Source organism: Eubalaena glacialis, chromosome 3, assembly GCF_028564815.1.
Source record: "Eubalaena glacialis isolate mEubGla1 chromosome 3, mEubGla1.1.hap2.+ XY, whole genome shotgun sequence".
In the NCBI taxonomy this organism is placed as follows: domain Eukaryota; kingdom Metazoa; phylum Chordata; class Mammalia; order Artiodactyla; family Balaenidae; genus Eubalaena; species Eubalaena glacialis.
Window position 1 is genome coordinate 80,998,114 of NC_083718.1, and position 27,124 is coordinate 81,025,237.

At 43.2% G+C, this 27,124-nt stretch overlaps 3 protein-coding genes across 11 annotated transcripts in view; 1 reads left to right on the forward strand and 2 right to left on the reverse strand.

Moving 5' to 3' along the window:
* GON4L (gon-4 like) overlaps positions 1 to 5,314 on the forward strand; it is a 90,623-nt gene extending 85,309 nt beyond the window's left edge. For 6 of the 7 annotated variants that reach the window (XM_061183320.1, XM_061183321.1, XM_061183322.1 and 3 more), the window contains 6 exons: positions 47 to 166; positions 1,346 to 1,459; positions 2,024 to 2,234; positions 3,084 to 3,711; positions 3,804 to 3,906; positions 4,313 to 5,314. In XM_061183320.1, the coding sequence (XP_061039303.1) occupies positions 47 to 166; positions 1,346 to 1,459; positions 2,024 to 2,234; positions 3,084 to 3,711; positions 3,804 to 3,906; positions 4,313 to 4,462 (1,326 nt within the window). In that variant the 3' untranslated portion in view covers positions 4,463 to 5,314. Of the gene's footprint in view, positions 1 to 46; positions 167 to 920; positions 1,027 to 1,345; positions 1,460 to 2,023; positions 2,235 to 3,083; positions 3,712 to 3,803; positions 3,907 to 4,312 lie in introns of those variants that run through there. The other variant, XM_061183325.1, reaches the window with a different exon arrangement.
* Positions 4,713 to 9,055, reverse strand: MSTO1 (misato mitochondrial distribution and morphology regulator 1). The gene is made up of 14 exons (XM_061183328.1): positions 8,925 to 9,055; positions 8,679 to 8,814; positions 8,103 to 8,172; positions 7,932 to 8,007; positions 7,615 to 7,669; positions 7,390 to 7,528; positions 7,105 to 7,222; positions 6,893 to 7,027; positions 6,633 to 6,785; positions 6,201 to 6,332; positions 5,943 to 6,127; positions 5,610 to 5,714; positions 5,408 to 5,520; positions 4,713 to 5,106 (listed from the first exon to the last, which is right to left on the reverse strand). The coding sequence occupies exons 1-14, from the start codon at positions 9,006 to 9,008 to the stop codon at positions 4,892 to 4,894; spliced, it is 1,716 nt and encodes a 571-aa protein (XP_061039311.1). The 5' UTR covers positions 9,009 to 9,055; the 3' UTR covers positions 4,713 to 4,891.
* Positions 9,056 to 14,240: 5,185 nt separating this feature from the next.
* DAP3 (death associated protein 3) overlaps positions 14,241 to 27,124 on the reverse strand; it is a 28,596-nt gene continuing 15,712 nt past the window's right edge. For all 3 annotated transcript variants that reach the window (XM_061183342.1, XM_061183340.1, XM_061183341.1), the window contains exons 3-13: positions 26,891 to 27,013; positions 25,354 to 25,455; positions 22,844 to 22,952; positions 21,386 to 21,478; positions 20,610 to 20,740; positions 19,839 to 19,919; positions 19,592 to 19,750; positions 18,814 to 18,873; positions 18,234 to 18,323; positions 15,549 to 15,666; positions 14,241 to 14,611 (exon numbers count right to left, since the gene is read on the reverse strand). In XM_061183342.1, the coding sequence (XP_061039325.1) occupies positions 14,526 to 14,611; positions 15,549 to 15,666; positions 18,234 to 18,323; positions 18,814 to 18,873; positions 19,592 to 19,750; positions 19,839 to 19,919; positions 20,610 to 20,740; positions 21,386 to 21,478; positions 22,844 to 22,952; positions 25,354 to 25,455; positions 26,891 to 27,013 (1,152 nt within the window). In that variant the 3' untranslated portion in view covers positions 14,241 to 14,525. The remainder of the gene's footprint in view (positions 14,612 to 15,548; positions 15,667 to 18,233; positions 18,324 to 18,813; positions 18,874 to 19,591; positions 19,751 to 19,838; positions 19,920 to 20,609; positions 20,741 to 21,385; positions 21,479 to 22,843; positions 22,953 to 25,353; positions 25,456 to 26,890; positions 27,014 to 27,124) is intronic.

Genomic DNA, 27,124 nt, shown 5'->3' on the forward strand with positions numbered 1-27,124 from the left:
GATATCTGCCCAGAGTCTGTGTTGAGTGGCACCAACTCCTCCCCAGTTTGATGGCTTTGAAGAAGTGGTACTGCCTGATGTGGAAGAGGAAGAGGAACCTCCCAAGATACCCACAGCCTCAAAGAACAAAAGAAGAAAAGAGATTGGGGTCCAAAATCATGATAAGGTACACCAGGTTGTTGGGGATTATCCATCTTTCATGAATCAAGCCTTGAGTTTTCTGTCTGAGTGGTCCTCTGGCTTAGGGTGGTGCAAAAGCCTCTGTGATCTGAGGCAGTCATGGAGCAGGAACCAAAGGTCAGGCTGCTGTGGACATGCAGAGCCCATGGGAAGAACGGTGCAGCTGCTGAAGAGGTCCCACCCATGATTGCCTCATTAGAAGGATCTGTTTCTCTAGCTCAGAGCTATTTCTCTTGTCGTTGGGTCTTCTTCCTTTCTGTTCTTGTGAAGAAATAGAACCAGGATTCCTCATTTTAATAATAATGACAGCAGCTAATACTGAGCTGTATTCCAGAGTATCCCGTGTCTCTTGTATTTTACATGGACTATTCACTCGTTTAACTCTCACAATAACCCTATGAAAAGATTGCTCTTGTTTGCATTTTATAGAAGAGGAAACTGAATTGCAGAGAGGGGCCATTGCCATGGTCTGATGTTGAATCAGGGGCAGCGCTGGGACCTGAGCCCACGTTGTCTGGCTCCAGAGTCTGCTTGTACTCACTGCTGTCTGTTGCTCTTCAAGAAATAGTCTTTTTAGTCCACTTCCCTTTACTACGTGTCTTGCTTGTACTCTTTCTTCGGGAAAACTGCTTCTTAGTAGCTGAATGACCTTGGGCAATTTATTTAATCTCTCTTTGTTTCAGTTTCTTCATTGTCAGTGGGGATAATAATGGTACTTATGTCTTGGGTTTGTTGAACAGAGAGTATCATTGAGTGAGCCTTCCATATGTACAAAGCCCTCTCTCAAGGGGATTGGAGGAGAGGGGAGAGCTCAAGGCACAGGGAGACAGAAACAAAGACAGACGAGTGAGTAGATCGTATCTCATGAGGGAGCTCTCCAGTGACTTTGCCTCAGATTATGTTTCACTTAAATATTTCTTGAAACATCTGGGCAATTGGGATATGTCAGTCTTTGGGTCATTTACGGATTGTTTCAGGGATTCATAGTAGGCTTTGAGTTTGGGCATTGATTTCCCCAGGCAACGTGAAGAGATGATGTATAATGAAAGAGAAAGGAAGCGGGGGAGGGGGTCAGGGGGCGGGCTTGTTCAGATGGCTCACAACTTAGCTCCCTCTATTGGTACCAAAAATGCTTGGCAGTTAACCAAGCCCAAGTGTCTCCTAGGAGGCTGAGTGGCCAGATGGGGCCAAGGACTGTGCCTGCTCCTGCCATGAGGGAGGTCCTGACTCCAAGATGAAGAAGAGCAAGAGGAGAAGTTGTAGCCACTGCAGCAGCAAGGTGAGGAGGGAACTGGTACCAAGGGGTATCGGAGCTGCCTAGGCCAACCCCCAGGTTGCCTTGCTGTTTGGGGTATTGTTTGCTACCACAGATGTGTACCTTATTGAATTCCTAAAAAGATTACATGTGGATAAGTAATATGCCGTACACATACACATTAGTGTGTGTATGCAAAATAAATAGAATCTTTAAAAATATATGTATAATGGATTTTGCTTTTTAAAGAGAATCTTGTAGGTGAAGCTTTTGGAATAGGGAAGAATCAACCAGTTCATATATTTCCCTCTTAGATTTTTTTTTTTTTTAATGAAACAAACCTGTGTGAGGAAATAGCCTAAAGGTAATGCTGGTTCTCTAAAGTAGGGTCGGTTGGCAGCAGAAATACAGTCCTTGGTTAGAGGATTGGTAGAATCCAGCCCTCTTTTTTGGGCCATTTAAAATTGTTGGAGCAGGCATGCATGTTGGTTGACTTGCTGAGCATCATGGCAGGGTTGATCTTCCTTTGGTCGGCCCCTAAGACAAAAGAGGTCAGGAGACCCTTGACCCAGAAGGCCATCCCTGCAGGTCTGTGACAGCAAATCCTACAAGAGCAAGGAGCCCCATGAGTTGGTGGGCGGCAGCCCCCACGGAGAGGCCAGTCCTGTGCCTGGTGCTAAGGAAGCTGGGCAGGGCAAGGACGTGATGGAGGAGGAAGCCCCAGAGGAGCGAGAAAGCACTGAGGCAACCCAGAGCAAGACTGGCAGGAGTACCAGGAAGGGAGAGATGCCTGTTCCAGGTGAGTCATCCAGCTGCCCACCCAGCCTTGCTCCCTTTACTTCTGTCTCATTCTCACATACTTCAAGCAAGAACGTCTTTGAGCCTGGATAATATTAGTCTTTTCAGGGATGGACTACCACCTCTTTTACTAATAAACCAGTAGGAAATCCTTACTGTCCAGCCTTAATTTTCTTTCCCGTGGCCTCAATCCTCTTGCAGAAATAAGAGTGCTACAAATCAACACGATCCAGCATTTTCTTCTTTTTTTAAAAAAAATATAAATTTATTTATTTATTTTTGGCTGCGTTGGGTTTTCGTTGCTGCGCACGGGCTTTCTCTAGTTACGGCGAGTGGGGCTACTCTTCCTTGCAGTGCGCGGGCTTCTCATTGCGGTGGCTTCTCTTGTTGCGGAGCACAGGCTCTAGGCGCACAGGCTTCAGTAGTTGTGGCTCGTGGGCTCTAGAGCGCAGGCTCAGTAGTTGTGGCTCACGGGCTTAGTTGCTCCATGGCATGTGGGATCTTCCCGGGCCAGGGCTCGAACCCGTGTCCCCTGCATTGGCGGGCGGATTCTTAGCCACTGCACCACCAGGAAGTCCCAGCATTTTCTTCTTGTGTTCCCATTCCTGAACCCCTTCCCCTTGTCTCCAGATCCTCTATGGTCTGCATTCTAAAGCCTCAGCCATTCTCAGCTTTGGCAGTCGGACTTCATATCTTTATATAAGCAACCCTAGCCCCCCACCTCACCTCACTCTTGGACCTTAGAACTTTATCACGGTAGCTTGCCAGAGTGACCCCGTGGTAATTTGTAGTCCTTAGATGCATTGTGACCCTGTCCATACCCTTAGATCCTTATTTTCCTCCTAAACAGGATTGGCAGCAGGGAGCACTTTGCTGTCTCCTCAAGAAGTGACTTTTACAGACCAGCTCCTCCTCGATGGCCCACCGCCCTGCTCACCAGAGACTCTTCAGCTTCCCTCCAAAACTGGAACTGTGCTGTGCGCTGTTAGGAGTAACCAGGCTGGGCCTGAGGTTCTCTCCTGCCCCATGGCATCCCCCAGACTTCAGGATGAGGGCGAGGGCCATAAGCCAGGGCGTGAGTCAGAGGCTTCCATGCTGGTCTGGAGTGCTTCAGAAACTGAGAAATTGCCTGGAACCGTTGAACCCCCTGCTTCCTTCCCGAGTCCTGTTTCCTCAAGGACCGGAGATTTAGGGGGAAGACAGGTGTCTGGGAAACCAGATACTCAGGAGAGCTGGCTGCCTTCCAGTAGAGCTGGGGTGACAGCAGACGGGGTGTCTCCTGTCCATGAATCTTCTTCATCAGGAACTGACACCTCAGAGACTTCTCCCAAAGCCCCTAGAGGAGGTTTGGCTAAAGACAGTGGAATACAGGGCAAGGGTCCAGTGGGGGAGCCGCAGACAAAGGCCACGGAAGCTACAGTGTGTGCCAACAACAGCAAGGTCAGCTCCACGGGGGAAAAGGTTGTCCTGTGGACAAGGTAGGTGGGGATGGATGTGGGAGTGTGTTTGGAAAATGCATGGAACACACCCATGTTACTGATTCAGATTAATTGCCTTATGTGGATTCCAGGGAAGCTGACCGCGTGATTCTGACCATGTGCCAGGAGCAAGGAGCACAGCCGCAGACTTTTAGCATCATCTCCCAGCAGCTGGGAAATAAGACCCCTACTGAGGTAAGTAGGGGAAACCCTGCTAGAGCTTCAAGCTCCAGAGGAACCAAGGAAAGGAAGAGGACAGGTTGGCCAACTAAGAGGTGACTGGTGATTATAAAGGTCTGCCCTGAGGAAGACCTTGACTTGTCAGCACGGTTAGTCGTGGCTCTAGAAGAGAGAGGGCATTGAATTTTGAGGTAGAAGCCCCAGGGATTGCATTCTAGTTTTGTTTTTAGAAGGAATGTGACTTTGGGCAAAATGTTTAGCCTTTTAACCCGAGTTTCCTTATCTATAAGGAGGGCACAGCCCTCACCGCCTTACTGTGTAGAACAAACAAGATTGTTCAGATTGGGATATAGTGCTTAGTAAATGTTAAAATGTTACTAACTTAAGAAAGGTGAATGCAAGCCGCCTCCTCTCCTCCTAGGTTTCCCATCGTTTTCGAGAACTCATGCAGCTCTTCCACACAGCCTGCGAGGCCAGCTCCGAGGATGAGGACGATGCCACCAGTACCAGCAATACAGACCAGCTGTCTGACCACGGGGACCTTCTGTCTGAGGAAGAGCTGGATGAGTGAGACCCTGGGAGCGTGAGGGTGTCATCTGCACAGGATCGAATCCAACAGGCACCCTGATCGGGGGAAGGGTGGCTGTACTTTGCTTGTAAAACCCTTGAGCTCAGTATGAGGAGCTGGAGGAGCAGGGGGCCAGGGACAAGGACAATGGCAGGCTGGGGGTTGGATGGCCCTGCCATCCTGTGTGTCTTTTATGAAGACCTTAGAAATCTACGTTGTAAAGAGCATTGAGGGAGAGTGCAGCTCAGTTCCTTTTCTGTGTGTTTTTTTATTTCCTTTTTTGTCTGGTGGTACATATTTATTGTTGTGTGATCTGATCACAGTGTTTCTAAATGTAATAAATGCGTATGTCAGTGTAGCCAGTCCCAAGACCCTGAGCTCCTGCATCCAGCAGTTTTTATTGTAAACTAGCTCTTTCCTTTTCTTGGCGGCTTAGTCCATGAGGCTGTCGCCACTCTGGTAGCACTGGGCCAGGCTGCGTAGCTCCTGCAGCATCTCCTCTAGGTCATCCTGTTCCACTCCAGCATCCATGAAGCTGGCCCAGCGCCGCAGGTCGAGTCTGGCGAGATCTTTGGCCAAATCTCCCAGGGTCCGGTTCAAGGATGAAGAGGAGCAGAGGGCCCCGAGCACTGGGATGCTCTCCACGGCTGCGGAGGGAGAGAAACGGGAGCCCTGTGAACGGACCACTGTCCTACCCTTGGGACTCTGTTGCACACACAGGGAAGTCTGGGCCTCTGGTAGACTTGATTGTATAGTAAACTCAATAAGTTTTGTGTGCTCTCCCCTTTGTATACCAGCACCCCAGAGGAAGAACACTTCTCTCAGGAGCCACAGAGTGAATAAAGGCACGTCAAACTGGGAATTTCCAAAGTACCTTTATCCAGGAAGGGTTATAGTAAAACTCTCCCATGCTTGAAAACCTCTTGGTTTTCTTCACCTCCTACATACCTGCCCCTGTTGGGGGACCATCCAGAACCAAACCCTGCTGGCTGAGGCTTGAGGAGAAGAGGTAGGGGTAAGGAGGAACCACCTTACAGGGAGTCAGCAGCAGATGAGAAGAGCTGTGGGGCAAGAGGACAGCAGCTGAGTGAGAAAAAGTCAGGGGAGGTCGGAGGTCTGGGAGGAGAGCAGGAGCAAGCATTATACTGACCTCCTGACTCTAGGCTGCTGCTGCTGCAAATACTGGGCCAAGACTTCTTCCCCGGTGGTGCACGCGTGGAGCAGGGAGGGCAGAGGTGTCCCTGGGGTGAGCTGACTGCCAGAACAAAGCCAAAACCACCTTTAATCTGTGGCAGCATGAATGAGAAACTAGGACTTAGGTTCTCGGGCCATCAGCTGGATCGGGATGCTCACAGTCTTTTTTTTCTTTTAAGTGGGCCAGAGGGAAGGAGAGCAGGGCAGCGCCATTAGAATATCCAGACGTATGAGAAAAGGATGTGAAACAGAAGTCTGACAAGGGCTCCTAAGGACCACCAGCCCTCACCTGGTGTGGCATTCTCTGTCTAGACCCCTCAGCACCACGGACTGGGCAAAGCAGCATGTTCCAGAAGGGTTCCCACATGCAGACAGTGGGGTCCATGGGGTGGCCTCTCCAAGCTGCATCAGCGTATCAGGGAGGGATTGGCTTGGAACTAAGGGGAAGGGGATGGTTGCTCCTGCTGTGACCACCTAAAGGTAAGGAAGAAATCAAGTTATAGAGCTTTTTCTCAGCTCTGACCCATCTCCTCACAAAGCTTAATACCTTTTTCCCAGAGAAGTTCAGCATATCAGCCAGATGAACCATGGAAATCGGCGAGGAGCATAGGCGATAAGGAACAGTGACTGTGTCCAGGGCTGTAGCCAGGATGGCGCCACAGTGGAAGGGCAGAGCGGCCTGTAAAGAGGATACAGAGAAGAGCACTTGGCCTTCTGGGTGTGGAAAAGAGAGTGTGGAGGCAGAATAGTAATGGCAGAGAGGCCCACAGGCTTTGGGACAAAGCACCGGTGTGTTTGGCCCAGGGCTGGATAAGCGTAGGACAGTGTCATCTAAGAGGCCACATCAGAGCCGAGTTCAAGCTGAGGCTTCAAGAATAGAGCCAGTAGCAGATAAAGGCTGACTCGGTGAGCGCGTGCGTGCGTGTGTGTGTGTTGCCCTGTCACTAGCTGCAGTCAGAACGAGAGCATCGAGCCTTACATCATATTGCAGGTGAGGGAAGTTGACAGGTGGCTCAGGTTGCAGCCCCAGGCTCCCACCCAAGGATAAGGGGCAGACCAGAGAGCTGTGAGCAGACAGGTGCACCAGACCGAAAGCTGTGTTTAACAGACGGTAGATGTTTTTCTGGGGCTCCTGGTGAAAGAAATGAGAGTAGTTTGTTTTAAGCAACTTTCTCACTGGGCTATCCTCATTTCTCCCTCCTTACCCTGTGACCGTTTCTCCCCACAAGAACTACTCACCCCGAGGCGGTACGGACCAGGGAGCAGGCCCCAGGTTATTATTCCCCGCCCTGAATACTCGTCTTGTAGCAACTCTGCGGCCTTGGCGCCTACCCCAGAGAAGCCATTGTGCAGGTCACACAGGATCTGGAAGCCCTGGAGAGAGGTGAATGGCGAAAGTCGGCAGGATGAGGGGAGTTTCTACCCAAGTGCCCGCCACGCCACGCAGCTACCTGCAGGTAGTCGCACTCCTCCACGTAGAAGTGCAGCCTGTCCTCCAGCTCTTCCAGGTACTTGGGTTCCTTCAGGATACTCTCCCCTTGGCCAAAAGCCTCCAGGCGACCTGTTTCCCTGCCATGCATAAACAACAGTCCAGGATTTACAGGACTCCCCCACTTCCATCCCTCCGCCCAAGAGCTCTTGTATTGGAGGAGGGCAGGGAAGATGGCCTCAAGAGCCTCATCCAACATTAGTGGGGACCCAGTTTCTTGCCTCACAGCCTCTGGGGCCCTCCATACCCATCATGGTTGTACTTCTGAATCATACAGATGCTTCGGGGATGGAGAGGGACTCTGAGAAAGTCTGACCAGACTCTGATGCTGCCCTCAGTGGGGATAACTGGTTTTGGAGTTGTAGCGGTGGTGAATGGTGGGGGACCTGAAGAAAAAGCAGAGGAAACGTACCTTTCTCCATGTTCCTGCTCTGCCCCATTCCCCATTTTGCAGTATCTGGAGAAGTCTCACCTTTGCCATTGGGAATGGATTTGACCCTCCAGATACCATCACTACTCAGCACTCCCTGGGAGGGATGAGAAAATCTACATTTAGGTCCAGGCCGTCTAGACGCAAAAGTTGATTTATCCTCCCTGATTTTGCTGGCCGCACCCTACAACCTCCTTTCCGTTCACGTACTCACAGTCCTTTAGTAGGAGAAAGAAGTGCTTTTCCTCAAAATACCATTCTAGGGCATTTAAGATGGCTAAAATTCTCTTTTTCTCTGCCCCAGTGGAGGCACTCTGGTTGTAGCACCGGGCTTAAAAGTTCAGGGCAGAGGCCCTCACCTCTGCACTCAGGAGGTCCTGGAGATAAGGGTTCTTGGGATAGAGTTCCTCTTTGTGTGTGGTGAGCTTCCCTTGCCTGAAAGAAATTGGAGATTGATCTTAGTGTCAGTTTCCCTGAGTTCTCCAGCTTCCTGTGCTCCTTCCCAACTCCTCTCCAAACATCACAAGTACCATGCTATTGCAGCATCTAGCTGTTTGTCCCTGTAGAGTCCACCTTCTTGTTTTAGGGAGCTCAGACTACCTGTACAAAAATAACAGACAATGGTAGGTAAAGCCCTGTCCCTCCCATCGTTCAGCTAACCTTCCTCTGATCACCTGACAACCTGCTGTCATCATCACTCCAGCACTTGGCCCTTCCAAGCTTTCTTGATTAGACATTGGTTGAAAAAAACCCTTGCCTAGGAGAATGTAGATTCCATCCTTCATTTCCCAGCTTAGTCCTTAGCTTTGGGACCTGGGCAAAGACCACACCCAGTGGTTCTACAGGAGCGCCACAGTTCAACATCTCACTGTGTCTAGGGACAAGTAGCCCATTCCAGAGATAGCTCTTGAACGGAATAAAATTTTGCTTTCTTGCGTCCCCTCAGGTGTTGTTGGCATACTGTGGTTAGCTCTCCCTATGGCTCCTCATCTCTGGTCCTTCAGCCTAGTATAGTCGGGGTCAAGGATCTTGAAGCGAACGGATGCTAGAGACTCCACACGCGAAGGGGAACACTGGGAATTGGCTGACTCCAGCCACCACCTAACCCTTAAGATCCATGAGTATGAGTCTCGGCGTGTACGTCTCTTGGCCGTGTAACGTCCGGCCGGTCCGGTACAGGACGTCGGGGCACAGCTCTCCCGGCGGTTCTTTGGCATCGGTCGGCCTGCACAGCGCAGCATCCTGGGGAGGCACAGAGGAAGGACTGGACTCGGGTGGCGAGAGGAACAGGCCGGAAGCAAGGACTGGAGATCCGGAAAGGTTCAGCTGAGGCAGCCGTCCAGAGACCTTACCTGCTGGTTCCACCAGTGCGCTCCCACGAAACCCGCAAAATGTCCCAACTGCAAAGTGAGCACCTCCCGGGCCCCACCCGCCATGCTGCGCGGCTCCGCTGGGTAGCACAGCCACAGCCTGCCCACTCGCTGCTCCTTGCCGATTGGCTCAGCAGGCTTGTGGGTGGGGCCTTATTCCCGGCGTCCTATTGGCCCATAAACACATCCTTTCCCATAAGATAAACGATTCGTTGGGCTTTAATGACACCGCTCCTCATACCCCGCCTCTTCCTGGCGTGGAACAGTCTTGCTTATCAGTCGTTGTTGTCGAGGGGCGGGGCACAGTGGCGCAGGCCGGAAGTTTTCGGCACCAGGGCTCAAGTGACGTGCTGGAGCGTTCTTGGCGCTGGGTTCTTTGCATCCCCTGGGGGGTCCCTGGCGCAGCTCACTAAAGATTCTCCTACCTACTCCTACCTGACGGCTCTTGCAGCTGTTGTGTCTTTTTTCACAGGATACTTCTGCTGGCTAATAGCGACTCAGGCAAAAAATAAAACCTTGCCAGAACACTAGACGCTACCCTAAAGCCTCACGTGTCCTCTCCTTCCTGTACAAAACTGACAGCCTTCCTGACTTCTAACCCTGTGGACTGGCTCGGTCTGTCTGTCTCTCTGTATCTATGTAATGTAAGTCAATCAGAGTACATATTCTTTTGCGTCTGCCTTTTGCTCAATTATTGTTAACTTCTTCCCTGTTCTTGCATATACTTATAGTTCATTTTCATTGCTTCAGAATACCATTGTAGAAATATACCTCAAATGATCTACTCTGATAATAGACTTTGGAATTGTTTCCAGTTTGGGGCTCTTAGGTGCTACAGTTAACATTCTTGTGCATGTGGACATGCACACATTTCTGTTGTGTATATACCTAGGAGTGTAATTGTTGAATCACAAGGATGGGTATGTTTGAATATGGTAAATAACACCAAACTTTTCTAAATTTACCAATTTACAGTTTTACCACCAGTGTAGGAGTGTTTTCAGGTGATGTTCCATAACCTTGACAACATTAAAAATTTTTAGTCCATATCATTGGTTTTAGTTTTCCTGATTATTAGTGAGACTGAGAGCACCTTTTTATGTTTATCACCATTAGAATAGCCACTTTTGTGAAGGGCATGTTCAAGTCTCTTGCCCATTTTTCTTTTGGGTCATCTCATCCATTTGTAGGAGTAAGTACTTTATTCTGAATACAAGCCCTTTGTCAGTTACTTGTGTTGAAAATATCTTCTCCCACTGAAGTATATTAACTCTCCCGCTATGATTGTCTATCTCCTTGTAATTTTGTCAGTTTTTATTTTCTTAGGCTATGTTATTACTGCATACTACTTTACAGTTTTATTTTCCTGATGGATTGAAACTTCCACCATTATAAACTATCCCTCTTTTTCTCAAATAATGCTGTTTTACCTTAATATCTACTTTGATAGTAATATAGATGAACCAGCTTTCTTTTGGTTAGTGTTTGCATGGTGTATCTTTTTTGGACTCGCAACTTTGTCTCTTGAAGACAGTATACTATATGCCAGAAGCAAACACCAAGATGGGATTATACATGCATGTGCTTTATTGGGGAAATGCCTGTGTGGGGACATCTCAGGAAACCAGAAGAGGCTGGGAGAGTCTCAGACCTTGATGAAGGTATGAACCCGGTGAAGAATAGAGGGAAGGAAGAAGTCTGACTGCAGTTTTTTTTTTTTTTTTTAACACCCTTATTGAGGTATTATTTATATACAGTAAATGATATTGAGGTGTCACTTACATCCATCTTAAGTGTATGATTTTGTAAATAAAGAGTTGTGCAATCACCACAATTCAGTTTTAAAGCATTTACATCACCCCCAAAAGATTCTTCCTGTGTGATTACAGGTAAACCCTGTTCCTACCTCTAACACCAGGCAACCACTGATCTACTTTTGCCGTTACAGATTTGCCATTTCTGGATGTTTCATATAATCATATAAATGTATTTTTTTGTGTTTGGAGTCTCAGCATAAGGTTTTTGAGTTCCCATGTTGTAGTATGTATTAGTATTTTGCTAATTTTTATCCGTTATCCGTTTACAAGTCGATAGATATTTGGATTATTTTTACTTTTTAGCTATTATGAATAATGTTGCTATGAATAGTCTCATGCTGCTTGAACACAAGTCTTTGTGTGGACATATTTTCATTTCTTTAGGGTAGATACTTAGGGGTGGAATTGCTGGGTCATGTGATAACTTCGTGCTTAACATTTTTAGGAACTGCCAAACTGTTTTCTGAAAATATATTTCCATTTTATATTTCCACTGGAAATGTTCGAGGGTTCCTTTTTTTTTTCCTGCACCCCGCAGCTTATGGGATCTTAGTTCCCTGACAAGGGATTGAACCCAGGCCCTTGGCAGTGAGAGCACTGAGTCCTAACCACTGGACCTCCAGGGAATTCCCATGGAGGGTTCCTTTTTCTCCACATCCTCCCCAACACTTGTTATTGTTGTCTTTTTGATTTATAGCCATTCTAGTGGGTGTGAGGTGGTATCTTACTGTGGTTTCGATTTGTTCCTAATCGGTAGTGATGTTGAGCATCTTTTCATTATCCTGTCAGCCACTTATATGTCTTTTCTTCAAGTTTTTAATTTTTTTAAAAAATAAATTTATTTTTGGCTGCGTTGGGTCTTCGTTGCTGTGCACAGGCTTTCTCTAGTTGTGGTGAGCGGGGGCTACTCTTCACTGTGGTGCACGGGCTTCTGCTTCTCATTGCAGTGGCTTCTCTTGTTATGGAGCACGGGCTCTAGGTGCGCGGGCTCAGTAGTTGTGGCTTGTAGGCTCTAGAGTGCAGGCTCAGTAGTTGCGGCGCACAGGCTTAGTTGCTCCGTGGCATGTGGGATCTTCCCGGACCAGGGATCAAACCCGTGTCCCCTGCATTGGCAGGCGGATTCTCAACCACTGCACCACGAGGGAAGTCCCCAGAATTACTTTCTTAATTTCATTTTTGGATTTTTCATTGCTAGTATAGAGAAATACAATTGGTTTTTGTATATTAATCTTGTAGTATTGTTGTGACCTTGTTGAACTTGTTTTTAGTTCTAGTAGATTATTTTGAGATTTCCTAAGGTTTTCTATATACAGGAATATGTCATCTGGAAATAAAGACAGTTTTGCGTCTTACTTTTCATTCTGAATTCAGTCTACCTGAGTGATGAAGAAAGGCCCCAAGAGACCAGCTGTGCAGCAGGCTTAGCATGGAGACAAAAAAAATTGGGGCATGAGGATCAGGTCTGCAGTAGAAGGATCTTAAGAAAAAAAGGGGACTAGATAGGGTAGATTATGATAGAGTATTTGGAAAAAAATTAAGAATCCATATTTAGCAAATTGCAAAAGTAATGAGGTAATTCTTCAGTAAGGATTTTGTACATAAATGATAGTACAGTCATACAGCTTACCATTCCACATTCATGAAAGAGAATAAGGCATATTGATTATGAGCTTGGCCTTCCAAAGATGGAAGCCAATTTCCCAGCCTCATTTACAGTTAAGGATCAGGCTTGTCAATCAGACAGGTCCTGTCCAGTAAGTATCTGGTAAGGGTACGAGCAGTGGCATCTTGCTTTTTTTGGGAGGCAGCAGCACTGCAGTTTCTGGGGGCTAGCTGCCATTATCATTAGTACAGGCTGCAGTGTCAGTGTTCATAGTAGCACTGGTGACTTTATCACAGCAGACCCTCCCGTTGTGGTTAGGATGTTGTCCGTGGCTGCTGAGCTTGTGACAGTGTCCCTCTTGGAGGTTCTGTGTGCTACCTATTTCCTTTTCTTTTTAAATTCCTTAGAGCAGGCACTCGATTTATAAGAAAAACTCCTGACAGGTACAATTTCCAAGATACCTGGAAACACCAAGGTATAGAAGAGTAAGTACACTATTGTGTTTAAAAAAATGCGTATTTTTTTAGAATTTTGTCTCTATAATTTGATTGCCTCTAGAAAAGGGAGCTGAGAGGAAAGGAGCCTGATTTTCCATGAAATGTTTTTGTATGGTTTGAACTTTGTAACCCATACATGGCAAAAATAAAGGCATAGTGAAGCCACTGAATGACATTAAGGGAATTGCATGATGTGCTGTGTTTAGAGAGCTCACTCAGGCAGCCCTGTGAAAGACAGACTGGAGGGAGGAGCCAAGGGTAGTTGGCAGAGAAACAAATTAGCAAATGATTATAGTAACTCAAACAAGAAGCGATGGGGTTATGAAAGGCAGTGGTAGTAAGGATGGAGAGGAGGAAGTGAGTTTGAGCTATTGAAAAGATAGATAGATCTCAACGCTTGACTATCTGTATTGGGAGGCGTATCAGTCAGGGTTCAGTCAGAGAAGCAGAACTATATTAAAAGGGATTTGTTAAATGGATTCAAGCTTTCCAACTGTGGGAGCTGGTTAAGCAGTATCTATAAGGCTGTTACCTTTGAGTCTGATGCTAGAACATCATCAGTCTAGCTAAAGTGTCTGGGGTCAGGGATGGAGGTTTTATTTTTGACAGGGAATCCTTAAGGAGGTGGTTTCAGGGTAGGGGCAGCTGGCTCTCTAGTGAAAAATGCTGATATACATTCAGACTCTCTTCTCATAGTAATTGTTTAAATAAAGCATTAATAAAATCCAAGTTATAAATAGTAGCTACCTATCATTTAATGGGGGCCTACTATGTGTGAGGCACTTGATATTTATTATGTGATTTAATTCTCACAAAATCCCTGAAAGTTTGGCATTATTATTACCTTTATGTAAGGTGAAACAGAGATAAGGTAAAATTAAAGAAGGAAATAGGCTAAAAGACAGCTAATAAGCAGCAGATCTGGGACTCAAACGTCTCACTCTTTAGAACCAACAACCTGGGTACGGTGAGAGAATCAGACTCTTTTGAAATTGATGAGTCACTATTTTCTCAAATCTCAGAAAGATGGTACACAGATAGTACTATTCTACATGGATTAAAGATGTTAATTCACTACATACAATGTATGCTGTAGGGGTTTAGAACTTACTTCTTTCAGGAACCTGTAGGAAGGGGCTGTACTATACAAAGTTGCCAGACTCAGCTGGAGTTTGAGGAGAGTTCTCAGGGACCATTGATAAAAGAGTAAATAGGAAGTGAATGGTCTGGGAGGGAGAAGTTAAGCTGTGAGTCTCAATCTCCTAAACTGAATAAACTCTGGAAAATTTCTGTAGAATTTAGTCTCAACAAGCAGAATGCCAAAGAAATTCAATTTGGCCAATCTGAAGGCTCTTTCCATCTTATAAATATAACACAACACTTTAAGAAAGATACTTAATTTAATTTTTTAGGAAAAGCTACATGATTATTTAAAATGTGAAAACCACAACTAATAAACTGATGTTAGTTTCAGGACATCTTATTGCCACCACAGTCACATCACAAGGAACCCACTGCAACGAAGGTTGGGAGCTGACTGCAGTCCTGTCTGATCCCATAGGTGCACGTGCCTGGCTGCTCTTCTTGTGTCCTGCAGGACTCCCCCATCTGATTGGGTCCATTAGAAGAAATGTCCATTGTCTTCCACGTACCTTGTGACCATGGCTTAGAGGTAGGCACAGAGCCGCTCCAGCTGCCCGGGATTCCTATTACTTAGGAACAGCAGCTCCTTCTTCCCTTCTTCTGTATGAGCTAAAATGGAGTCAAACACAGATAACTGGCAGTTTTCTCCTGTAGCATTGTGTTACTTAGCAAATTCTGTAGTCAAAGGCTACGTTATCCAGATTACATTCTGATATAATTAGCACTCCCAAAACCTCACTTCTAGGGCCTTTATTCCACCCCCAGTATTATTTTTTCTATGCATAATTTCCTTTTCTGTCTCTATTCCTCCAACCAGCATCTATCTCTCCCTCTGTTTCAAGACTATCCTCTGGACTTTAAGGACTTTGTCAAATCTCTCAAACCTCCTTTTAGAAATCTCCCCATTGTGCCTCCTAACTCATCATGCTGCAGCTGCTTTATACTCTTCCCCCTATTCCTTTAATAACCTATTCCAACTGCAGCTAATTCTCTATTACCTAGTGACAGAACCACCTTTATTTTTCCTCCACACCCCGCCCCCCAACACACCCACACCCACCCAGAACTGAGGGCAAGGGTTAAATGAGCAGCTGAAACACTTCCATCTACAAATACTAGGACAGGTATAGCAAGGATTTGGTTTGGTGCTGGAGTAGCCTCTCACACAGCATCAGTTGTTCTGGGGGTGTCCTAGCATATGAGCCTCTCAATCCAAGTGTGTTGAATGATGCATAAATGTGACAGAGTGTGGCAGGAACCCAATCACCTGGAAACTGCCAGTGGCTGGGTTCGGTCTCACCTCCTCTGTTAGCATGAGCATCTTATTCTAGACTAACGTGAGAATTTTAGGGAGAGATATAATGTCTCTTGTAAATCAAACTTTAACCAACCCCACACCTTCTGTACCATCTAATCAGCCAGAAAGAAGTCAAGATAAAGGGAAAAAAGATGAAGTACAAATTACAGGCTGCTGCTGAGGGAAGAAGAGATCAAGGCTCTGACTCAGTGGGATTCTTCTGTGAGAGGAAAAAGCTAAGCAACTGACCTTTCTCATGTTGAAGCCAATTGTTCTCCGAATAATAGTGAATACAACTTTCAAATTCCTTTGGGTTATAGTTGGAAACCAGGATGGGAATAAAGGGATCCAGGGCGTCAAATCCTTCCTGGAGAAGAAAAAGGATAAAGATACAGTATTCGTTAAGTGACAAATCAGTGTTTATTTAAACACTTTGAGGATAAGGTCTTTGATTTTGTTCTATTCTCCTCTACTCCACATTCTCTGGGGCTGGCTACCCTTGCTCTACATGGCCACAAATATACTTAAAAAAGAGAGAATGCTTGAGGCCAGGGGCGGCGGCAGGGGCGGGGGTGGGGGGGGAAATGCCACTTATCTGAGAGTGTACACACATAATCGTATATGTGTTTAAATTTTTTTACAGTTCTAACTTCAAGAGTCAACAACAGTTTTGATAGTTCATATACTCAAAAAAATTAAACAAAATGACAAGGATGGGGGAAAAGATCCTATTATAGAATATAAACTAAAACAAATGAATCAAACTGTATTTCAAAGTTCAAACATAACACTGAAGGGAGGAGGGAAACTAACCCAAACTAACTTCTGAACAGAATATTTGAACGAAAGACCCTTAGGCTAAAGATAAAAACTGCTCTAAAAGATATTGAGCCTAAATAAAACAGAAGTTAAAAAAAAAAAAATTTTGCCCTCTAGTTCGCAGCTTATTTATATAGAGGCAAGGGTTAGCAATTCTGAAACTACTTTTACTATAATCTAAGATTGAGCTAATATGTAAATACACTGTGAATGAGAGATTATCGTTGGAGAAGAGGGTTACAAATATGGAAAGGGCGAAGGATACAATGAATGCCGGGATGCTAGCCTGGAACTAGAGGTATCAGATTCACGGTTTTTTAATATAGAGAAACAGATACAGATGTGTGTGGATGTGTATATATAAACACATATATGCATATAGCACATATACATGCATGTTTGTATATATGAATGGTGCATATATCTACTTACTAACTCTGCTGGAGGGCCTAGAAGAAGTGACACCCACATCCCAGTAGCAGTAAGTATACCTAGCACTCAGGTCTTAGTTTCTAAATACCATTCTCCTCTAAAATGAACCAAAGCTCCTTGAAGAAATGGCTGATTTTAGGGCTGGGGCATGGAAAGTATACGATGAGTTGTCTGGAACATATTCTTTTTTTTTTTTTTTAAATAAAATTATTTATTTATTTATTTTTGGCCGTGTTGGGTCTTTGTTGCTGCGCGCGGGCTTTCTCTAGTTGCGGTGAGCGGGGGCTGTTCCTCGTTGCGGTGCGCAGGCTTCTCACTGCGGTGGCTTTTCTTGTTGCGGAGCACAGGCTCTAGAGCACAGGCTCAGTAGTTGTGGCGCACGGGCTTAGTTGCTCCGTGGCATGTGGGATCTTCCCAGAGCAGGGCTCGAACCCGTGTCCCCTGCATTGGCAGGCGGATTCTTAACCACTGTGCCACCAGGGAAGCCCTGGAACATGTTCTTGTGCCAAAAGTAAAGAAGTGCTTAGAAATGATGGGGACAGAGGAGGAAAGGTAGGGAGAAAAATGATGGGGACATGTTAAAGGGACATAGAAGCCAGCTTGAAGGGCTCCTACTGGCCAAATCTGGGATAACTTAAGTAGCAAAATAAATAATGAGAGTAATTATTTAATGGGTTCTAAACCCATTAAATAAGAATCCACATGTCTATGTTGAAACAAATACATAAATACATAAGGGAGAAAGGAAAATTCTTAAACATAAGAGAGGGCCAACTGATACATTTAGAAGTAATGGTGGAGCTAGAAAATATCCATCTTGCAATTATCATGATAACTGATTTAGGGAAGAATCACCGATGAAAACTAAAACTAGTAAGGGGAAGTTTGAGAAGTAAAAGGATATTTACCTAGTCTCAAAGTATATCTCCATAAGATACTTATTCATTACAAAAGGAAAAGAGTAACTTTATTGAGGAGAAATGAGGTGGAGAGCACCTTAACTAAGTGTTCAAAGTTTATATTGCCAGTAACAGGAGAAATAAGTTCCATGTGCTTTCTGATATTATGCACTGAGAAGACACAATATAACTTCTAACATCACATATAATCAGGAAAAAACATCAGACAACCCCATAAAATAACCCATAAGATAACTAGCATGTACTCTTCAAAAACAGAGATATAAATATTAAGGTTATAAAAGACAAAGACTGAGGATCTGTCCCAGATTAAAGGAGACTAAAGACACTTGACAGTTGAGTGCGGTGCATTATCCAGGACTTTCTTTTCCTGTAAAGGACACTGGGATAACTGGCAAAATCATAATATACTCTATAGATTAGGTAACAGTCAATGTTAACTTCCTGATTTTGATAATTGTGCTGTGGTTATACATTAGAATATCTTTGATTTTAGGAAATATGTACTATTTAGAGATAAAAGAGGGCATCATATCTCAGGTTACTGTCACATAATTCAGGAAAAAAAAATAGACGGAGAGAAAGAGTAAAGCAAACATGGTAAAGTGTTAACGATTTTAGAAATCTAGTTGAAGTCACAGAGGAATACCATTTTTCTCCAAGTCTGAAATTATGTCCAAGAAAAAAAAATTACATATATATATGTATGTATATTTAGACAGAATGACTATCTAAGGGTAAACAAATTTTCCAGTGATTTGACCTTTCCCAGCAACTCCTGGGGCAGATAGGCTTTCCGGGGCTTAAAGAGAGACCCAGTCTGGCTCACAGTCAACACAATGGCGCCTCCTTGCTGAAAGAAAGGAGAAAAAGCTGAATTTGAAAAAGACAGAAAAATGCATTTTAATCATCTGCAGATTTTTTTTTTTTTTTTTTGCCATATGGTGGTATGGCAGTGTGATCTAGCACAGTTAAATGGCAACTAAATTGATTATTAATTCTCGATTTGACTCTGACAATAAATTGCTATATGATCTTAAATTTATCAAAATCCTTTCCAAAGTTGATAAGAAATAAAAACACCTTGAACAATTGCAGCAAAGTGAAATTATGCCAATATTTCAAAAAAATGGTTTTGAATAAGTGTACTACAGTCAAGTGGAAAGATAAGAAACCAAATATATAGATTTAAAACTTGGTACAGTTATGAGAATTAAATAAGATATAAGAACTTTCTGTTCATAAAATTAGAGACCGGTAAGTATTAGCAATGAGGCAGTTGAACATCTTTAAAACGAAAATACATTTCTTTCTGAAATCTGTTAAGCATCAAATGCACTCACCCAATCATTTTTCACCATTTTCCTCAGGTTGTAAATAAATGCTAGTTCTTCTGGGGCAATCTGCACATCGGTCAATGTGTGAGACAGAGGTGAGAGGGAGGAGAAAGGGAGAAAAGAGGGAGAGAAGAGAACATTACTTGCTCTGCCCGGATGCTCCCCTGAGATATCTGCACTGACAACAACTAGAAAATCCTCAACTGGGAAATCCCTGGAGGTCCATTGGTCAGGACTTTGCGCTCTCACTGCCGAGGGCCCGGGTTCAATTCCCGGTCAGGGAACTAAGATCCCACAAGCTGTGCTGTGAGGCCAAAAAAAAAAAAAGAAAAAAAAGAATCCTCAACTACTACATAACCACAGTACCTGAAGGTACCTCTGGAATAAGCTACATGGCCACTGCTCCTCAAACTGCCATGCTTCTGGAGATTAAAAAACAGTTACCAAGGGAGAAAATACTCACTGCCCCAACCCACCCCCTTCCTTGATGCTTCTGATCATCGTCTCTGCTTAGACCAGAGAACATCATTTTGAAAAGAGAATAGAAAGAAAAAAACTGACAAAGAAAGAAAACACAGCTTTTGTTGTCATGCTCTTGGTATTCAGTGGATGATGGAATGTGGCATCATCTTCTCCTTCTGATACTATTTTCACTATACATCTTATTTCAAATATTCCAAGGCAAGAAAATATACTGCATGGTCTAGAAGGCTATGTCCCAGCCTATGTATATGATGGTTTCTGAAATCAGAGAAACCAAAATAGAGAAACTCAGTTTTCCTACCAGGCTTTTATCTTCTCTTTTCAGTGTGGTCCTTCCCCAGAGAGCATTGACTCCATCCACTGCCACCAGGAGGCGAAAAATACCCAAAGAACTTTGCCTCTTTAGCTCTTTGAGCACAATCCCAGCTGCATCTGTGGCATTCCTCACCCGCATTATGCCCTGTAGGGAAAGAGAGACAGTGGCTTGCAGTCCTACAAGAGGCTGTCTCTGGTTAGACACAGTACACGTTCAGTGTCTTTTTTTATACCTGTTCAACTACTTCTCCCAGAGGACTGCCTTTCTCAGTGCTTTCTCGCTTATTCCAGACATACTTCTCTTGAACTTTTATCTAAAAATAAAACAAAGACCAAAAAAGGCCACTTAGCCTAAGGATAAACCCATCCCTAGCTAAGAAGGTAGGGTAGGAGGCTAAGGTTATTAGGAGTCTATTTTCATCTATTTTTCAAGCCTTGTAAGAGAGCTCAGCAGGGAAGGGAATGCTTTCTAGCCCATTTCTGCCTGGAGCTTAAAGAAACACACACAAAATAGTAAGGGATTCTGACTAAAAAGGCCCAGGATGAAGCCTTGGCACCTGCATTTTTAACAGGCTCCTAGGTGATTCTAACTTATATCCAGAGTTGAAAATCCCTGGCCTAGACACTGTATGCAAGAATCACTAGAGAATAATTTTACGAATATGTTTCTGGTACCTAAAAGATCTAATCTGGAGAAAATTATGTAGTTGAAATGTGTGTTAGAGGATTTTAGGCTGTCACCTTGGAAAAGTCAATGAAGCAATCTGGACTTCACTTTGCTACCCACCAGATGCGACCAGCTTACTGCTGCCTCTTTATTTTACATGGATAAATGAGTTTCAGCGTGTGAACTCACTGTGAATAAAATGTATGAAAGAAATACAAAATGGTATAGTTATCCCAACTACAATATTAGTTCTCCATAGTCTACTGGTACTCAGGGCACAAAGAAGATAAAAATCTTAAAAGATTGTAGAGCACCAAACTTCTGGGAGTCTAGTCACCTGACTCAAGAAATGTTCATTTGCAGTTTTGAAATTCTTCAGCCAGGTTGAAGCCTCTAAAGGTTGATCAAAGCGCTGTTTGTTGTAGGTGGACTGCAGAAGATCCCGGCAGTTTTTCACCCAAAGATGAGCTAATCAAAAGGCAAAAGAAAACAAACTAGGCAGGAAGTGACTGTATTCAACTCAAAATACTCTGTGCTTCTTTAAGTTATGGAAGATGACTTTAGTTTCCCACATATATTTCTTAAAGCCTTCTTGCTTCAGAGGTTTACTTTTTGGTCTGGTCCATCTTAGATTAAATATTATCATTACACACAATACACAAATAAATGGATTAAAGGTCACCTCAGCTTCCTGGCAGTTTTTAAAGACAGAAAATGTGGATGCAAACAACACTGAACAAAACAAGGAGGGATATATGCGAAGTATGAGAGTTTAAGTTTTTAAGATCCATGCTGACAACCTAGAATGCTGACAAACAGTACCATGTCAAAGGCTCTATGGGTACTCAAAGTTGTTGGCTGATGGCAATAAAGCTTGTGGTGAACACTAAGGTGGGAGTTTATGCTCTTGGGCATTACCTATCAAAGTGAGGATTGCTGCGCCAAAAAATACTTCATTCTAATTATCAAAAGGTTCCAAAACTAACTCAGACCAGCCTGTGACTGGAGCAAAGACCTCTCCCTTAGTTGTCAGAGCCCTGTCAGAAAATTGAAGCCACAATGTTACCACAGTAACAGAATAACTAACCCCAACATAGTGAGGGAAGTTCTTACCATCTGGAATATGTAGTATCAGCCAATCCTGTTTTGCACAGAAATGAATAACATGGCAAAGACTGAGGGTTTTTCCTGTTCCCTTCTCGCCATCTAAAGCACTTGCTGTTAAAGAAAACACCACCTTGCAGCGGTTGGGACTCCGCGCTCCCAATGCGGGGGGCCCGGGTTCCATCCCTGGTCGGGGAACTAGATCCCGCATGCCGCAACTAAAAGATCCCGCATGCCAGAACTGAAGATCTTGCATGCTGCAAAAAAGATCGCGTGTGCTGCAGCTAGGACCTGGCACAGCCAAATAAATAAATAAATAAATATTTTAAAAAATAATAAATTTACAAAAAAAGAGAAAGGAATAGTAGTTTCATTTTTCTCACCAGGAATTGATTTAGGAATGGATGTGTGACGTAATTCTGGGCAATATGAAATGAGGGAATGTCTGATGGAAGCTTCTGGGAAATTTTTCTTTGTTTTAAAAAAAAAGAATGCAAGAAAGGAATGTTTACTTTTCTGGCCTTTGGACATGGCTCTGTGAAGATGAGATGTTTGGAGTTGCTGCAACCATTTTGTCAACATGAAGAAATCAACCTGGAGACAAAACCTAATATGGTGAGGATGACAGCAGAAAGATTAAAGGAATCTGAGTTCTCTCTTTTTTAAAAGAATATTTATTTGTTTGTTTTGGCTGCCCCCGGTCCTGGTTGCAGTGTGCGGGGTCTTTAGTTTTGGCATGCCTGCGGGGTCTGGTTCCCCGACCGGGGATCGAGCCTGGGATCCCCTCATTGGGAGAGCGGAGTCTTACCCGCAGGACCACCAGGGAAGTCCCGGAATCTGAGTTCTTGATGACCTCAATGAATTGCTGAAATAACCAAACCTGAGCCTAAACCTGATGTTCCTGTTCCTTAGGCAAAAATCATTTATTACCTAAGCCATTTTGAGTTGGACTTTCTTCTTACTCAACTGCAAATGAAGCATCTTAAGTGATAAACTAAAACAGGAGAAGCACAACATGAGATGAAGAATTGGGTCATTTTAGAGATGAGCCACCAAAAGTTGGAGTATATTAATATGCTATTTAATATGTTCACACCTAATTCTTTTAAAAAAAGCTGTTTTGACAGTACCACTAAAATAGATTACTTATGTCTTTTAAATTTAGGACTGCAAAAATCTCCAATTAGAGCAAGGAGTAAAAGAAACAAGTTCCTGAGGAAAGTAAATTTTGTCAATTTTCAAAATATTAGAATTTTCATGCACTCTTATTACAGGAGTGTCAATTCTGACTTAACCCCTTCTGGCTAAAAATAAAGGTATTTTCTTAATTAAAAAAAAAAAAAAAGAAAAAGAAAACACCACCAAAAGGGACACTTCGACTGTCAACAAATAAAGCATTTCTTCTTTTCCCACATTTGAGGGAGGAAAGCATTGGCTCAGATAGCCCAGGCAAGCAGGAAAGGATACAGAAAACGTATCGTACAGCTGGATGAGCAAAATTGGTGTTTTTCAGGTAATGCAGAAGCTCTAGGGCTGGTCTCCTTACCATCAGGCAAGCTTCATTGAATGTCTTCACCTAACAAAACAGGGAAAGAGGAAGGAGAGGGTGGGGTGTGGAACTTCTAGCCTGTTCTTGGTAATATACACTGAGTCCAACATAGCAACCATAGCATCAAATTGCCTATTTTTCATTTATTCAGTTAGGAAAGGTTGGTATTGAATTTGAAAATTTAGCCATGTAATTTAGCTAAGAATTAAAACACATTATCCCGCACCAAGTGTATAACAGTCAACTTTTGATTATTTCTGTAAATGAAGCACAGATATTATATCAGTTAATTGAAATTTACAAATAATCCAGACATAACTATGTAAACTACTTAAGGTTGATATAAATATTAAAAGCGTGTAAAATGCTTAACAAAGCATCTGACACGTGGTAAGCATCAAATAAATGTTAATTCTTTTAAATTTATTTTTAGCTAATTCTTTTTTTAAAATTTAATTTAATTAATTTATTTATTTTTGGTTGCATTGAGTCTTAGTTGCGGCATGCAGGATCTTTCGTTGTGGCACGCGGGCTTCTCTCTAGTTGTGGCTCGTGGGCTCCAGAGTGCTTGGGCTCTGTAGTTGCGGCACGTGGGCTCTCTAGTTGTGGGGCAGAGGCTCAGTAGTTGCGATGCGTGGGCTTAGTTGCCCCATGGCATGTGGGATCTTAGTTCCCCGCGTTCCCTGCATTGGAAGGCAGGTTCTTAACCACTGGACCACCAGGGAAGTCCCTTTAGCTAATTCTTATTACTGTAACCACCTAGACTTTTCTCTAGAACTTATATACATACCAGCTCAGGAGCAGGTGCGAGCAACTGCCCCACAGCTATGAGGCCATACCTGACACCACCAGTATACAGATACACCAGAGAACTGACACACAAAATTCATTCCCTTTTTGCCACCAGGAATAATTTGGTGGAAAAATTTGGGAAGCAGTGATATGTATGAAAATGATTTGCAAATAAAGTATTTAATAATGTCTACTGATAAGAATAAATGCCTAAAAAATACTACTCACAAGTATATCAGATAAGGATTAAGATAGTGTTGGTATTTTTTAAAGAAATCCTAACCAAACAATTGAATTGGAGAAGAACTTTGACAGGTAAGTTCAAACTTAATGGAAAGTGAAACCTTCAAAAACATGATACAGATATTAAAACAGAAATGCCGTATTAGGCAATATGACAGTACTAAAATACACAAACAATGGTGAGGGAGTTGGCCTTTACATAAATGGAAGTTATGGAAAGAATGTATGAGTAATTCCCTCCAAAGCACTGGTGGTTAACCATTCTGAAAGCAACCTGCAATAGTTAAAGTTAGGCCCTCAGAACGATGTTAGAGATTGTACTATGAATGTCTTGGGACAGTTTAAAGTGATGATTTCTTCTGACCGTGTCCTATTTCCAAACTTAACAAAATTTTTGATGACAAGCTGTCTATGGCCTAGAATTAGCCCCTTTACTGGTGTCTCATCTAATTTCTTGAAATAAAACACACTGAAGAAATGACATCCTCTGGTTTCTAAGCTAAAAATCACCTGCACAGTCAAGTTTGATATTTCAATAAGAAGGAATAATTTCTGAGGCTGAAACTAATTGAGCAGGAATTAGCCAAAAGAACCAATTTTCCCAGGGACTTCCCTGGTGGTCTAGTGGGTAAGACTCCATGCTCCCAATGCAGGGGGCCTGGGTACGATCCCTGGTCGGGGAACTAGATCTTGCATGCATGCCACAACTAAGAGTCTGCATGACACAACTAAGACCTGGCACAGCCAAATAAATAAATAAATAAATAAATAAATAAATGTTTATTAAAAGTGTTAAAAAAAAAAGAACAAATTTTGCCAATAAACTCTGCTTGCAGTTAACTATGAATTCTTTCAATGGCTATAAAGCAACCCAAGATTACATTCTTTGGGTTGAATTTATGACCACAAAACTACATTTTCTGGAAACCCACGAGACTGAAGAAGAACAATGAATGATGCATGTAATCCAAATATCATTTCTATTTGGCTCAAAAATATATTATGTTTTTGCTTTTCCACACATATAAACTATTTTCATGACATTTTGCTAAGGCAAATATTAAATTCATTTTTAACAATTATTTGACGTCTAAAGTTTCTAGAAATCTGTTGGGTAACACAAGGAAAAGAGTGGAATATTATTTATTTACTTAAGAATATTTTGCCTGGCTCCAAAAAGGATTTAAAGAGGTTAACTGCAGATAGGCATTTGCTTAAAGTAATTATAACAACAGCACTATTCACAAAAGATAATCAATAGCTCAATTTATCTGTTTTGTTTTTAAGATTCAAATTAAATCTTTTATAGTTTTCTACTCATTTAATTCCACCCCTCTGCTATCAACAGCTTGTGTTATAAGCTCCCTCCAATTCCCTCCCCTGTTTTGAGCACCTGCATTACAAAGCGAGGAGGCAGGCCATGGGGGAATACAGTCTTCAGATCTTGGAAGGATATGTTGTAGTGCTGACCCTCATGCTGCTCCCCATGCTTGGCCTAGGAAATAAAAATGCAAACAGGTATAATGGATAGAGTGACAAAGACTTTGAAAAAGTGTCAAGGGCCTTCTAGACTGTAGTGAGGAAATACTTCTCTCTCAGAGCTGGAAAAGATATTCTTTCATTTCTTAGACAAAAAATGCTCACTGTTGTCCCCAAATCCACAGTGTATATATAAAGCTGATGTTGGCCTGAATGATGAAGCCAGTTGCTCGGCAACGTAAACCCTAGATGTGGAAGGAGCAGAGACAATTCTTGCCATCTGGATTCTTCTGTGCTGTGCATAGAGATGATCCAGTCACGTGACAAGATCATCTGCATGCCACTGTTGCCATAGAAACCTCGGAGGAACTGGCAGATAAAGGGACTACAATTACAGGGAAAAGCTGAAAGGCAATTCAATGACTTCATTCACTTATTCTATTTCATTTTGTGCTTGTGAAAGTAGATGAACGCTAGAGACATAAATAAAACACACCCTGCTGAGATGGCGTTTTGGGTAATGAGTTATTTTTTTCCCTTCCACAAGCACAGCATATGTTAAGATGGGGCAACTCAGAGGGCAGGGGTAGGAACAAAAAGGGAGAGAAAAGCTATTGGTTCCCTTCACATTTAAGCACAGACCATACAACTAATTTCATTTATAAGAGGCAACAATAATACTGAGGAAGGAGAAATCAGCATTTAGCCTAATGGGACCTGAAATAGAAAATGCAACACTGGATACTGCTGGAATCCTGGTTTCTGCCGATAAACTACACTTTAAATGCTGCTCTTCTCAACAAATCAAGTTAGTTCCCTCTCCAGACACTAGGAAATCCACTTAGAAAGGTGGAAGATAGTACCAGATTGGTTATTAGGAAAACTATGTGGTCCCAGGCAAGTAAGTTGATTTCATTAGGATTCTCCGTAGCAGGGCTGGTAAACTATGGCTGGCTACCCATTTTTGTAAATAAAGTTTTACTGGAACACAGCCAGGCCCATTTGTTTATGGCAGAGCTAAGTAGTTGTGATAGAGATCACTTTGGCTCATATGCCTAAAATATTTACTATATGGTTCCTGTAGGAAAAGTTTGCCAACCCATCATACACTAAGATCAATAGTAACTACTAAATTTAACTTCTAAGGAATTGAGTAGTTAAGTATTTACTAGGTACCTAACTCTATACCCAACAAAACCCTTGGCACAAAGTGAGTTCAATGGTAGGAATTAAACCAAAACAGATATGGACTGACCTGTCTGAGCTATGTTACCATGGTATCAGATAGGGATGGGGAAGATCAGGGTTCCAGAATGCTATCTCAGGTACTGTCTGACTATATGTAAAAAATCTGCTTAGCTTCTTTCAGTTTCAGTTTTTCTTATGTGTCAAATGATGGCAATACAAATTATAAGTCCTGAAAAAAACCCATATACACATTAGCAACTCACCGGATCATTCTCACTGGTGCGGGAAATAGCTCTGGGACTCTCAATTGCAACCTGGTTATCCAGGTGAGCAGCAAGGCATTGGGGTGCCTGGGTCCCTATGTGCAAAAAACGTCCAGGGTCCAACTATAAAAGAAACCATTTTAGTGTTTTACAATTAATAGGCTTTTTATGCTTGCTACAACACTGAGGTTTTAAGCCATATCTGCAACAGGGAAAAATATCACTAACATGCAT

Coding starts and splice junctions, on each gene's coding strand:
- MSTO1 (XM_061183328.1), bottom strand. CDS start 9,008: ATGGCGGGTGGGGCCCGGGAGGTGCTCACTTTGCAGTTGGGACATTTT. Junction 8,173..8,678: donor CATACTCATGGATCTTAAGG/GTTAGGTGGTGG, acceptor ATTTTTGTACAG/GTAGTCTGAGCTCCCTAAAA. Junction 6,786..6,892: donor CTGGTCCGTACCGCCTCGGG/GTGAGTAGTTCT, acceptor TTCTTTCACCAG/GAGCCCCAGAAAAACATCTA.